Source organism: Aethalodelphis obliquidens, unplaced genomic scaffold (assembly GCF_003676395.1).
Source record: "Aethalodelphis obliquidens isolate GAN/ISIS:26980383/991018 unplaced genomic scaffold, ASM367639v1 scaffold59, whole genome shotgun sequence".
Lineage (NCBI taxonomy): Eukaryota > Metazoa > Chordata > Mammalia > Artiodactyla > Delphinidae > Aethalodelphis > Aethalodelphis obliquidens.
This window is the reverse complement of record NW_020838003.1, coordinates 10,553,290-10,568,225: the sequence shown is the minus strand read 5'-3', so window position 1 is coordinate 10,568,225 and position 14,936 is coordinate 10,553,290. Positions and strand designations below refer to the sequence as shown.

The following is a 14,936-nucleotide window of genomic DNA, read 5'->3' as shown; positions in this document are numbered from 1 at the left end:
CTGATTATGTACTTTGTACTGCATACTGCGATGGAAACATACTTCTCTCTTTTCTGTATCTTTCACTTCTAGTGAGATTCTCTCTCAAGCCACAAGATACAGCCTGCCCAGAACCTATTTCTTAACTGTAAGTACTTTGAAATGAAGCACTTCTTTAAAAGCTTATCTAGCCCTGGGGGAAAAAAAAAAGTTTTCTTTAATAGTATTTGATTTTCTTGTTATTATTTCTAACATGCAATATTTCGAGGTCCAGCCGAAAGACCAATGTTCTCTTATCTAATTGCTTTAAATTTAGTTAAGTTAGTCAAATTCAACATGTACCAGGCATGTGTGAGATGCCATGCTTTTCATAAGGTAGCCTTGAATCCTCATCAACTATTGCTTTCAGCAGGATACATATATTAGGCATTGTGTTTATAACTTTATCATTAATTTCACTCTTTATTTCATACATAGGCATGTTTACTCGTGCTAGTCTAATTTCTTTTGAAACTATTTTGCTTGATTTTTTTTCCATTAGAAAAAGAAGACGGAATTTTATAGATTTAGCTAATGAATCATGAGAATCCTTGAATTTTTGGTATGACAGTAAGAAAAACACACTAGAAGGCTTCAAACTTAAATTCTGGTGCTTTATTTATATGTATAAAGAAAGAGACCCTTCTCATCTCACATTTGTTAACTTCTGAGATGAGAAATTAGGAAATGGAAATGTTTCAATCAAAGCAAAAAAAATTAAAATTTAACATTGATAAACACTAGAAAGAAAAGGAAAATCTACGTGATATATTGATTAATATTAACGTAATTAATGTAGTAGATTAATACTAATTAATATTAATAAGATAGGGGCTGTCCTTCTCAAGAGTGAGGTTTTCCAGGGCAGGGAGACAGGTATAAGATTAGTTGTAACTAAAACTAATGGATGAAATTAGGGTGTTTAAAATGTGGGCCAAATCCTGCAAGGTTTCTGGGCATTGAGGTCATTCCATGAAAGGGGTCTTCTAAAGAAAGGGGTCTCAGTCTCTCTTCAAATCTTGTCCACCAAGATTCCCATTTCAATTCCTCCTGCCTCCATTTTTCCTTTTTCCGGAGTGGCCCCCACCAACTTTTTTTGTCACCTGTCTGCTCTGTGGCATCAAAGACAACATGAAACGAAACAGCTGTGTGGTCCCTCAGTGATGGGCAGAGCTACCGGCTGTGGAGAGGAAACTACAGACTCTCCTGAACCCCTACCATATCTAACACAAGCGCTACACACGTTGGGTGTCCAGTAATGTTTGCTAATGTGGGCTGGATCTGCAGTTATTCTTAACAGAAGAGAAATAAAAATGCCCAGGGCCGTGGGTTACCAAGTGTCCTCTGTAAGGGCACTGATGCTGGAATCTCCTGAGACGCCAGGCCTCTGCATGGGCAGGCAGCCCAGGGGTGAGTGGGGCTAGTTCAGCCTGTGCTCCTCGGGAAAGCTGGAGGCCCTGGCATGGCTACATCTGCCTGGAGAAAAGGATGGTATTTTTCTAATTCTCACCAAGCTGTGTCTATGCAGAGGGGCCACATTTCTCTACATGACAGCACCCTATGCCATAGGGGCAGCAGCCCTGAGGGTGCTCGGTACAGATTCCTGGACCCCAGCCCATCCCACCTAAATCACAGTCTCGAAGGATAGTGCCCAGGAATCTATATCGTAAACAAACTCTCCAAGTGGTTTTTACGCACAGTAAGCATTGAAAAGACGACTGAACGGAGGAGACAAGCTTGTAGACAAGGTCCCAGAAATTCTTGGAAACATTACTGGGCACTAAAATGATTTCAGGGAAGTTGTCTTTTGTTATCTTCCCCTTAACTCCTGCTGTCGATCTTTTACCTTGAATGGTTAAGGTTAAAGACTATTGGGTATTTAATGGCTGAAGCAAAGAGATTTGCAACCGTTTAGGATACTTTGAGTTCGTTTTTATTTTATATTTTATTGTAACCTAAAGGATGCCTAGAATTGTGAAATGATATTTAAACCACAGAGCTGCACAGGAGTAAGTGTGCTTGTTTTCTCTTCCGTTTGATAGCTACCAGGGAGCTCTTTCTGGAGTAAGAAATCTCATGTGAGAAGTTACAAAACCTCTTTCAGAATAAGCCACATTGGTCAAAAAGAAGTCTGGGGCGCTGGTTCCTAGTGCTGTTGTTCTGGGCTGGGCCGGATAGAGTAGCCTTCCCCCCTGCTGTAGGTAACCTTCACTAGAGGTGAACCTTGAAACCTCCTGGGGCCCCCAATCTCTGCTCAGTTCTAGGTGCTAAAGTCCACAGAAACACCTGGGGTGCCCCAGTTTTCCGTATTCAAAAGAGGAAGTCAAAAGTAGTGAAAGAAACAGAAACAGAGAGCTTTTAACTTTGGGGCTAAAGACTGTTGAGGCCACTACACTGAGAAAGTAAACTGTGGTACAAACTAACCGGCAGTCAGCACATGGATATTTCCCACGAAGCTGCTGGCTACAAAATGTGCAGATTACCATTGACTGAACTTCAAAGGCACTCAGAGAATGCTCCAGTCTCTGCTTTAAGGGCTAACAGCAGCCAATCTGAATACACAGATATATAAAGTATGTACAGAGTGAGGACAGTTAGGAAAAGGAAAGGATGGTTAGATAATTGCAGGCAAGTTTTTATTTTGAAATCTTCAGATCATTCTATTCAAAATCACAGCATAGACTTCTTAAAAAAATAAGCAAGTTAAATGAACATGTTTTTCCTGAGAGAGATCATGGGAAGGGTATAAATTCATTAATTCAGCAATTGGTTACTGAATGCCAACTTGTGCCAGGCACTGGCCAGGGGCTAAGGAGAAAAAAATTCAGACAGCTATAGGATAATCAGCACAACCCTTTACTTTCTTTTTTTTTGTTGTTTTTTGTCACTGCATTTGCTTTTTGTTTCCAAAATGGGTATTTCTTGTGTTGATTATAAAAGGAATAAATGCTAATTGTAAAAAATTTTTTCAGACAATGCTCAAAATTATAAAGATAAAAATATCTACCAGCCAATCACCTAGTGATAACCACCAAACATTTTGTATAGCCTTTCCTGTTTTTTTCTGATATTTGATTATTAAAAAGAAATACAAAAGAAAGTTTGAATTTCCTTTTTTTTTTTTTTTTTTTTTTTGAGGTACCCGGGCCTCTCACTGTTGTGGCCTCTCCCGTTGCGGAGCATAGGCTCCGGACACGCAGGCTCAGCGGCCATGGCTCACGGGCCCAGCCGCTCCGCGGCATGTGGGATCTTCCCGGACCGGGGCACAAACCAGTGTCGCCTGCATTAGCAGGCGGACTCTCAACCACTGCCCCACCAGGGAAGCCCTGAATTTCCTTTTTTTAAAGCATTTCCTGCAACACCTCTTCTTCCCGGGCCCCAAATATGGGAAGCTATCACCCAAAACTATGGTTTCTGTCATGTGAGTACTGGGGTTTGGGATATAGGATGTCTGGCAGTCTAAAGGAGTTCTAGGGAGAACTGCCACTGCGTTTTCAGGGCTGAGCACTAGCCTGTGTCTGATGTGCACCGGCTCCAGCGGGCATCACGTACCGCTACCGCGGTAGCGGGCGTGTTAATGGGCACCTACTGTGTGCCAGGGCCTGAGCTAAGCTTTTGCGTTACATCAGAGAACACAGTCCCCAAAAATTCCCTGCCCTTGTAGAGCTTACGTTCAGGACTGGAAGCTTTCCCCCAAACCAAGGTGATTATTGTAAAAAGGGTGAGCAACAGAAATGACACAATTGCAATTTCTTTATCTCCTTTTTCATGAATCCACAGAACGAGTTTGTTTAGAAAGCTGTGGATGCTTCTTACTAAAATGAAAAACAGGCATGCGCACTAGAAGTAGAATCTGGGGACCACCTAAGAGGTGTTAAAATCATTGGGGCCAGGGGCAGGGGGTTGCTGATGATAGTTTCCTTCTGTATTACTTCCTGATCAGAAGTGAGCTGATCAGCCCATTCATCTGATGAAAACTTTAAAAAATGTATTACAAATGCCTGGTGAGACTGAGCGGCCGCGGCTGGCGGAGCGGCAGGGTGCCGGGCAACGGCACCCCGACCCTGTCCCAGACCCTGGGCTCCCTCGCGCCTGCCCGGCCAATCTCGGCTCCCACCAAGTCCGGCAGGTCCAGCCGCGTACGGCGACAGGGACCAGCCCGGGTCTCAGCCTCGCGGACCCTCCCCGCGTCCGCGAGACGCAGCCGCCTGGAGCTGGCCGCGCCCCGACTGCGGCCGACCCTGCCCTCGGGCTCCGCGCTGCCTGCCCAGAGGGATTCGGGGGCAAAAAGTCGGGTCCCAGCAGAGGAGACGGCCGGGTACACAACTCACGTACTGGGAGGCGGAACGTGGGTGCCTGGCGGAGAACACCTTCTGCGCCGCAGCGCTGCGCGCAGTCACCATCCTGAGGGGCGAGAGGTCACGGTGGTGAGAAGCCCACCCCACCCTCCGCCCCGCCCTGCTGAAGCCCCGGGCCCTGCTCCTGCCGAAGCCACACCTCCCGCGTGCGCCAGAAACGGGGAGCGAGTGGGCTCTCCGACCCAAATGGAAAAGCGGGGGCTGCTGATGGGCCCGGATGCTTTGATAACTTGGTTCAGCCTGACACCGGCGCGCCCCGCCATCGGCGGGCTGTCCTGCCCTTGTCACTTCTCCCTGCAAGGGAGCCAGAGCACAGCCAGAGGCAAGTTCGCTTCGTTCCATCACCTGGTGATCCTACCCTTCAAGATAGACTCCTGCCTACAAAGACACCCACAGATAACGCAGGCCCCGAATGATCCCCCCCCCCCCGCCGCCACCTTCCCTCCTCCCCCCCATTTTTGTTCACTTACTAAACCTTCTTTCGCAGTGTTTTCTGTGAGATCCACAGTGGTTAGCCTCTCTTATTGTAAAAGAGCAGTAAAAAGCCATTATGGCGCATTAAAAAATAAATAAAAAAAGCAAAAACCAAAATAAAAAACCACTTTAATGCATATAAAAGGACAAACCTAATAAATTTTAAATAAGCTTCAGCTATTCTGAATGCATTTTATGGTGTTTTATACGAAAAAGAGAAATTCTTTAGGATGGTTCCTAAGAATTATAAGTGGGAAATGCAACCACAGTTCAAAAATCTTCTTATGGCTATGTTTATATTATATACTACTTGGATTTGGGAATGTATGTTTTACAGCTTTTGTAACAGATTGCTTTTGTATTTTTCACTCTAAGTCCTATGGGGGCTCTCCTCTTCCCATATCCTCTTTTGTTTTCTTATTTTTTAGAAATAATTTTAGATTTATGAAAAATGTTGGAACAATAACACACAAAAAGACAAACAATAACAAATGTTGGCCACGATGATGGGACCCGCAAACAAAATGCAGCAGTTTTGGAAAACAATGTGAAGCAGTTCGAAATGCTAAACATGGCCTTGGTGGTATAGTGGTGAGCATAGCTGCCTTCCAAAATGCAAAACATAAAGTTAGTATTTTGACCCAGCAATTCCACTTCTAGATAGACACCCAAGAGGAATGAAAACAAATGTCCGCACAAAACCCTGTGTGGTACGCAGATAGTAATAGGAGCGTTATTCATAATAACAAAAAAGTAGAAGTAATCTAAATGACCATCAGCTGATCAATGGACAAACACAAAATGGTATATCCACACAATGGAATATTGTTCAGCAGTAAAAAAAAAAAAAGTACTAATGCATGCTGTGGTAAGGATGAACCTTGAAAACATTATGCTAACTAAATGAAGTCAGTTACAAAAAAAGCATATATTCTCTGATTCCATTTATATGAAATGACTAGAATAAGCAAACCAATAGAAACAAAAAGCAGATTAGAGATTGTTTGGACGTAGGGGAGGCGAGAGGAAGTGGGGAGTGACTGTTAATGGATATGGGTGCTAAAGGATGTGTGCTAAAATATTTCAAAATTAGATTATGTTGGTGGTTATGCAAGTATGAATATACTAAAATCACTGAACTGTATCCATTTTAAACAATTGAATTTTATAGTATGTAAAATATTTCTCAATAAGATATTTTTTTAAATAACAGGGACTTTCCTGGCAGTCCAGCAGTTAGGACTGCACGTTTCCATTGCAGGGGGTGCGGGTTCAATCCCTGGTCAGGGAACTAAGGTCCCACATGCATACGGCACAGACTAAAAAATACAAAAATAAAAAAGTAATACGCAGAGTCCCCATATACCCCTCACTGGCTTTCCTTGTTAATGTTTTACATAACAATCGTACAAATACAGAAACCAGGAAATTAATATTGGCAAACTGCTATCACCTAATTAATCTACAGATCTTATCCAAATGTTACCAATTGTCCCACTATTGCCCTAAGGAAGAGAAAAGCAGCTCTTGCCATTGTGGAGCTGGCCCAGTGCTGTGAGCTAGGCTTTGGTGTTGCAGCAAGCTGGCCTGGCACTTACACCAGGTCTTTTTTTATTTTTGAGATATAATTGACATATAATATTATATTAGTTTCAGGTGTACAACATAATGATTTGATATTTGTATATACTGTGAAATGATCACCACAGTAAATCTAGTTAACATGCATCATCACACAGTTACAAAATTTTTTCCTGAGATGAGAACTTTTAAGATTTATTCTTTTAGCAACTTTTAAATATACAATACATTGTTATTAACTATAGTCACCATGCTGTACATTACAGCCCCAGGACTTATTTATTTTACAACTGCAAGTTTGTACCTTTAGACCACCTTCACCCATTTCTCCCACGCCCTACCCCTCACCTCTAACAACCACAAATCTGTTCTCTGTATCCATGAGTTTGGTTTGTTTGCTTGTTTTAGATTCCACGTATAAGTGAGATCATCTTGTATTTGTCTTTCTGTGTCTGACTTATTTCACTTAGCGTAATGCCTTTAAGGTCCATCCATATTGTCCTTCCCACTGGGTCTTGATGTTCCCCTCTAGCACATGAACAATTTCACAGAGCATCAACATCAGATAAGACCATGATGGATCAAATAAAAACACTAACACTCTGTAATCATATTTGAACACAGATGAATTTTAAACATTATCAAGCCACAAAATACCAGACATTTCCCTTTCCTGACTAATATGAGTGATTGCTATTTCTTTACCTGTTGCAGGGTTAGGCTTGCTCTAGTCACCTTCATTCCCATAGATAAGATTTATTAATATACCCAGTCATAGCATTGTCTCCACTTTCTGGAGCACATCAGTATGTCCCATTACTGATAATATCAACTTTGGTCACTTGACTAAGATAGTGTCTGTCAGATTTATCCACTAGAGAGTTGCTGTTTTACTCTTTGTAATTAATAAGTAGCCTGTGGGGAGATACTTTGAGATGTGTAAATATGTTGTTTCTCATCATACTTTAAAAGTCTAATTTTAGCATCCATCTGTGAGTCTTTCCTATAACAATTATTACTGTAGTGTTTGCCAAATGGTGATCTTGTATTTCCATCACTCCCTCTATATTCATTAATGGGAATTCTCCCTCATTTTATTTATTATTATTATTATTATTCTGGCCGTGCCGTGTAGCCTGCAGGATCTTAGTTCCCTGAGCAGGGATCAAACCTTGCCTCCTGCAGTGGAAACGTGGAGTCTTAACCTCTGGGGACCACCAGGGAATTCCCCCCTTCTCCCTCAGAGTAAATAAAATTTACTCTTTTATTTATATCAGTAGAGAGTTACGGATAGTTTAGTCTATGAATTATAATCAGATATTAACATTATTTGGTTACACAAATTGTCCCAGATTTAGCCATTGGAAGAGCCATCAAGTTGGCTCTGAGGTCCTATCTCTAATCCATATTTGCACTCTTTTTTACTTTTTGGTACACAAGATGTTCCAGGCTTATCTTGTACTTCCCTTTCCCAGCCCTGGAATCATCCATTTCTCTAATGAACTCAGGCTCTTTTTAAAATTGGAAAATGGTATTTAGAAACCAAGATTTGGGCACAAGGTGTGTTCATTGATAGTGGGTTGTTGTTCCTTCTAGGTCCTCTCAATGGAGAGGGCTAGGAAATATTTATGTATTCATACACATTTCTATATCTCTCTGTGTGTATGGGTGTGTGTGTGTGTACTGTAAAGTTGTTGTTTGTTGCCTCAGTGGCTTTCTAAGTGCCTGTTTTGAACTTTTACCAAGTTATTGCCCACTTCTAAGTACCCATCCCCAGTACCTGCGTTCATAAGCCTTATAATGACTTCCCCATCTTACCCTTTTCCTACTTTCCACATTGACCAAGTTACATTTAAATTACCCAGTGAGAATGCTTCCTGCATGCCACAAGCTACCCCACTCATGACCCTCAATAAAGGCATTCGCCCATGAGTCCTGGCTCTGCTCTCTCGACGCCTGCTGTTACCAAACTTCAGGCTTTTAAGGGACTTTGCATGGCCCTTTGGGCATGTCATGCCTCCCCCTTTAGGACCCATGAGTAGAATAAATTCTTTAATTTCATATGCTTGTCTGAATGGGATTTCCGTAGCTGTGTTGGAGTGACCCTTAAAGACCCCACAAAGGAGTCTTACCCCCTCATTTACAACTGTGTGTGTGTGTAAATAACCATGAGTTCATACCAATGATTCCAACTCAATAGGACTCATACTAGCTGTCCTCCTTTCCTTATTTGTAATTTCTTTCTCTGACAGGGAAAAATCTCAATCTCATTATCCACAGTATATTATTCAAGCCATAGATAGATAGATAGATAGATAGATAGATAGATAGATAGATAGATAGATTTCGGAATTGCTAATTCATACCTCTGTGAAAAACAAGTTTAGTAACTAGAGTATAATATTTGTCAGGTTTTTTTATAGCTTTATGTTATATAGTCAAAATACTTTCCAAGTTTATTTAGGTTACCTTTTTCTTCCTCAGTGTGGTTATAATATTAATTGTAATACAGTCAGGTCTATTTCTTACTGTTTATATTGCATTTTGGGATCCTGCCACATTCTCTTTGATTTTGACTATCCATTTATGCGTTGACTTGATATGTGAAATATTAGCATGGTTGGAAGAGTCAGAGCCATATGAAAAGGTACACTTAGAGAAGTGTTGCCCCCAGCCCTGCTACTCCATTTCCATTCTCTCATTCTTTCCACCTCATTTACCCTGAACATAACAAGTTTCATTTGTGTCTGGTTTATTCTTCCTGTATTATTTATTGCACAATTGAACAGATACATGTGTGTTTTCTTATTTCCCTTTATCTCTTACATGAAGGATATCATACCGAAAACATTCTTTTGTGCATTTTTTTCCCACTTATATATATCTTGGAAGTTACTTCATGTCAGTTTATAGAGCTCGTCCTCCTTCTTTTTTTGATAGCTGCATAACACTCCACTGTGTGGGTGTACGATAGTTTATTCAACCTGTCTCCCATATAGTGGTTACAATTATTTTGCAAAAACAAACAATGCTGCTAGGAATAACCTCATGCATATGTGTTTTTGCATTTTTGGAGGTATATCTTCAGGATGAATTTCTAGATATGGGATTACTTGGGCAAATGGTAAGCGTAAGTGTAGTTTTGTTAAGTATTGCTAAAGTTCCTTCCAGAATGGTTGCACCAGTTTGCATTCTCACCAGAAATATATGAGTACCTGTTCCTCCACAGCCTTACCAAAAGAATGTGTTGCATACTCTTTAATTTTTGCCACCTGACAAGTGTTTAATTTGCATTTCTTTAATATTGAGTGAGTTTGAACATCTTTTTTAATATACTTAAGGTCATTTTCATGTCTTCTTTTGTGAATTATCTGTTCCTGCCTTGTCATTTTATCAACCTTGGGGCTTTTAAATTTCTCTCATTTTAAAGATTTTTTTTTAATACTTAATGTCAGATTTTGTCCTCTCTTTGTGTACCTATAATCATTTTATTAAAACTTAGAAAAATATATGTTTGCAGACCACACTCACTAATGGGAAGGGAAATACCTAGAGCTGTTTTCTGATGGTGATAAAGTTCAACAGACAGAAACCTTTAAAAAAACGTTTTAAAGCTTCTTCCTTCTTTCTAAAAAAATAAAAATAAACTCGTTTAATTGTCATCCAAAAACACTGTGTCCTTCACATGAGGCTGTTTGCTAGGACTCAGGGGACCATTTATAATGATTGACCTGGTTAATTTACAATTAGCTATGATGAAGCCTGGGCAGATTTAGACATGTTTGAACCGTTGTTGATACGCTTTCAATTGTGTGGAAAAACATCCAAGATGTTGCCTTGTTTCACATACTGCTCTCCCTTTTTGTCCATGGGAACTACCAAACTAGCCAGGCATTACTGGGCAATGCAATCTAGAAAGAAACCCAGTTACTTCAAGAAATAGAAAAAGTGTAAAGTAATATGGAACAATGGAGGTAATTTGCTTGTTTTTGACACTGCCCTATGAGGGAAATAATACAAGAAAGCATTAGTATAATCACATTGCCTGAGTATCTCAAAGCACTGTATTTTCAATTTTAGTGTTTTTCTTTTGTCCTGAATTCTGAAGTGGAAATGTATTACATCTCAGTGTCTAGCACACTGTGAGTAAATCAAACATATAATAAGTACTTAATTCAAGAAGACAAGGAAAAGTACCTTCTATTAGACTACATTGAAGTTGGTGCTAAAGGAATAAATATGAAGAGAGAGTTCCAGTTCTCAAGGAGATCACAACAAACCAATGAAAATGCTACCCTGTAATAAGTGCTGTGATGGAGCAGGGCTCTAAAGCTAAGGGGCAAAGGGAGGGACAGGGGCTGTGGAGTGAGCCAGAGAAGGATTTGAATTTCATAATTTACTTAAACTCTCTGAGCCTCCATTTCCTCATCAACTCAATAAATATAATAATTCCTACTTGGCAGGGCTGTTGCAACATTAAGTAGACAGTGTGAGTCTAGAACAGTGCCTGATATAGGGTAGAATTTCAATGAATATTAGCTGATATTATTGCCAACAGATATTTGTGGAAATCATCAAAAGAAATTTCCTTGCTGCATTTTTGTACATTTTAGCCGTACTCCCTGATACTAATCTGATTTTTTTTTAATTGTTCATTAAATTCATCCCTAGACTTTATCTCATAGAAGGTACTCATAGAAGGTAATTTTCATTGTCTTCTTGAATTAAGTACTTATTATATGCTTGATTCACTCACAGTGTGCTAGACACTGAGATGTAATACATTTCCACTTCAGAATACAGGACAAAAGAAAATACTCTCAATAAGCACAGAAGGTGGATAGGTCAGAAACCATTTCCATTTTTAAAGATTAGTAAGAGGAAATTTAAATGATTAGTTAAATAACTAGGCTGATCAATGACTAGTCCAAGATCACACAGTTTAGGAAACCAGAATTTGAGCAAAGATATTCTCACTTCAAATCAAATCAATGTTGCATGACCCCACACTGCCTCTCATGATGGAGAGAAATTAGGACTAACCTAACAAAATGTACTTCATAATAAACGTTGCTGGGGCACACCATCAGGGCTTGCCCCTAACACGTACCAAGGGTCTGTCAGCACTGACAGTCTGCACTGTCAGAGGGATACAGGCTCCAGGTAAATTTGAAGTGAAGGACCAACTTGGATGAAGGAAGATTGGAGAGGACTACTGTGATGTTGTGGTTTTTAATAAGAAATACATATTTGGTCTTCATTTCCGTTCATGGCACAGAGCTCCTAAAATCTTTGGAATTTCTTACATGGTAAGAGCAATAAAGGTGTCTTGTTATTCATAACAAGCCCCTCTCAACTACAGAGGAGTTTATGCTAATGAAGTGACTTTTTTGAAAGCCCTTGAGGGTGCTGGTTGCCAGAGAAACCAATCTTTGTTTAGAGGGTTGGAACTTTTTGCGAAGCTCTCAGACTTCCAGGGGAGGGGAGAGGGGTTTGGAGACTGAATTCAATCACCAATGGCCAATGATTTAATGAATCATGCCTGTGTAATCAAGGCTCCATAAGAACCCAAAAGGACAGGTTCAGAGAGCTTTGGGGTTGGTGTACTGGGAAGGTGGCCCACCCCAAACTCCACAGGCTCTGAACCTCACCCTCTGTATCTTTTCATCTGGTTGTTCATTCTTATCCTTTAATAGCCTTTGTAATATATCAATAATCTAGTAAGTAATCTATTTTCCTGAGTTCTGTGAGCCAATCCAGCAAATTTATCAAACCTGAGGAAGGGGTCATGGGAACCTCTGATCTAGTTGGTCAGAAGCACAGGTGACAACCTGGTCTTACAATTGGCATCTGAAGTAGGGGAGGGAGGGCAGTCTTGTGGGACTGAGCCCTTAACACGTGGAATCTGACACTGTCTCCTATAGACAGTGTCAGAATTGAGCCAAATTGTAGGACACTGTATGGGCAGGCTCCTCAAGATGTCTGTTCTCTTGTTCTCTGTACATTCTCTGCTTACCAGTCCCTGCTTAACCTACATTCTATTCAGATGACTGACCTTCCCTAATCAGCAAATACCTACGTACTTGCCCCCTGCCCCAGCTAGTGATTGTTCTAAGCTTTAGATCAGAATATCTCCCCTGTGATAGCTTATCAAAGGGGTGGTGAGAGGCTGTGCTCCTCTGCTTGTTTCCCTGGTAACCAGTGAGCCAACCTGATGTCAATCCTCCCTAAAACTGGTAACCTCCCTCTCCCCCCATCCCCTGCCCTGGGAGCGAAGACTGGTGGGCTGTCACTCCAGGACCTTGCTTCAGAAATGTAAGATCCCCCTATCCATTAAACCATTGATGTTTCTGTCACTGACTCTGGGCTCTTTCTTCGGTCTCCGGACAAGTACAGGGCTCGCAGGCCTGCAGGGTGCAATCCAATGGACCCCCATCTGGTGTTGCAGAATTGCTTGGTGTGGAAAAAAGCTACCACACATTTGGTGATCACAGGTGACAGTGTTCTGTGAGTAGACAGAAAACAGGGGAGTTTTTCCTTTACAACTGCTCATCAGAAACAAGTCCACAGCAAAAGGGAACATAAAAGAGGGGCAAGAGGAGAAAGGTTGCAAGTACACAAAAGCTTAGGATGGTGCAATTTTACAGAAGTCCGTTTCCGTAATTCACTACTCCTTCTGTCAACTGAAAAAAAATGCACAACGTGAGTGTTGTGAGTTAAGTTTTATTTGGAGCCAAATGAGGACTATAGCCTAGGAGAACAGCCTCACAGATAGCTCTGAGGACCTGCTGCAAAGAGGTCGGAGGGGAGGTGAGTATGCACGCGATTTTGGTGAAGGGGGCACGTGCATCAAGCACACATTTTGGCAGAAGGTTGCTGCTGGTCACGGGGAGCAGACGCCTCCGTTAATGAGTTTAGTGCTTTTCTAGATATGAGAAGATGTAAGAAATGGGGCTCATAAAATCTTCTCCTAAAAAATATCTAACTCTCTGAAGGCCTATTCTGCCAATGTTTCCCAGAACACACAGTGCCTCATTCCTGATCACCGTGCTGAACTCCTTTCAGGGTGTGTTGAAGGTCAGCGACTGCAGTGGCGGGTGACTTCGTTCTTGTAGAACCAAACAGCGTGCAACAATTTTTAGTTGGCATGGTCATTATCACGGGTTTTCTAATTTGTTTCCCTGTCTTGTGTGGAGACCAGGCACCTGTTTAAAATAGTTCTTACAACCCTGTTACGTTCCCTAACACCAAGAGAAGAATCTGTACGTTTTACCAGTTCAGTGAATCCCTTCCCCCAGGGGCCTCTGCAGAAATTCTGTTCTTCAAAGATCAACAAGTCACTTGGTCTAAATTGCCTCACTTGCCCGTGAAGCAGAGTACCTCAAAACAGGCTTCCAAGAGCAACCTCCAGGCTACTTACACCAAGTTTTTCCTTTCAGACCACTGCCACGTAAGACCCTGCATCGAAAATGCAAGCTCCATCTCCAGTGGTCATTGTAACTCAGCCTGGAGCTGGTCCGGTTCCTCAAACCTCTAACTGGCAGACGGGCATGTGTGACTGCTTCAGCGATTGCGGCGTCTGTAAGTGCTGGGGAAAGTGCGCCCGTAACTGATGCGGAGGTGAATTACCAAAGACCAAATCCTTCCCTCACTCCTCCCTTATTGTGTAGTAAACGTTCCCCACTGATGCCAAAGTACCCTGTGTGTCAGGCAATGCTTTGTTAACAGAAAAAACCTGTACGGACTGTAAATTAATTGTTCTCCACCCTTCGAAGAATAGTCTTACTCCTAAAATAAGTTCTGGAGTTAAGATAATAGGCAAAAAGCTGATAACTCTAACAGTGAACAGACTTGGCCTAATGACTATAAATAGACCATACATCATATTAAAAGAGACATTTCAAGTTTTACTTGATTAAAAAAAAGACTGCTCTTGTTACACATAAATTAAACTCGTTATTTTATAGTTACACTGTGCCCAGTAAACAAGGGGTAATTTTCATCCATGGTTTCAGCATGAGCTCAGAGAAAAATTATTTTATTTGTACATTTAGCTTTGTTATACACCTAAGAATAAAGAATTCTAAAGGCAATTAACTTCTCATTGGGTAAAATATCTCTGACCCTCCTTGTTTTTTGTTTTGTTTCTTTTATGAGAGCTCTCTAAGTAAACTTGGGAGAGAGGAAGTTTGAGAGAAGATGGGGGTGTCAGAAAGGTCAAATGCTTAGTTCTCAACACCAAGCAGGAAACAAACAAACCTGCCTATATAACAAATTTTGCTCTGAGGTTTTTGGTTTTGTTTTCCTGCCTCCTTGAAGTCTACACAGTGTTCTGAGACAGGAAAGGAAAATTTGTTAACCTCTAACTTATCACTGGAATTGAAATTTGAAATCGAGTTAATAATTACATTGAAAAGCCTAAAGGGGGGCTTCCCTGGTGACGCAGTGGTTAAGGACCCGCCTGCCAATGCAAGGGACACGGGTTCAAACCCTGGTCCGGGAAGA

At 41.2% G+C, this 14,936-nt stretch overlaps 1 protein-coding gene across 1 annotated transcript in view; it reads left to right on the top strand.

Moving 5' to 3' along the window:
• PLAC8 (placenta associated 8) overlaps positions 1 to 14,936 on the top strand; it is a 38,146-nt gene continuing 23,210 nt past the window's right edge. Inside the window, exons 1-2 of the mRNA XM_027087595.1 lie at positions 1 to 127; positions 13,871 to 14,012. Of these exons, the coding sequence (XP_026943396.1) occupies positions 13,901 to 14,012 (112 nt within the window). The 5' untranslated portion in view covers positions 1 to 127; positions 13,871 to 13,900. The remainder of the gene's footprint in view (positions 128 to 13,870; positions 14,013 to 14,936) is intronic.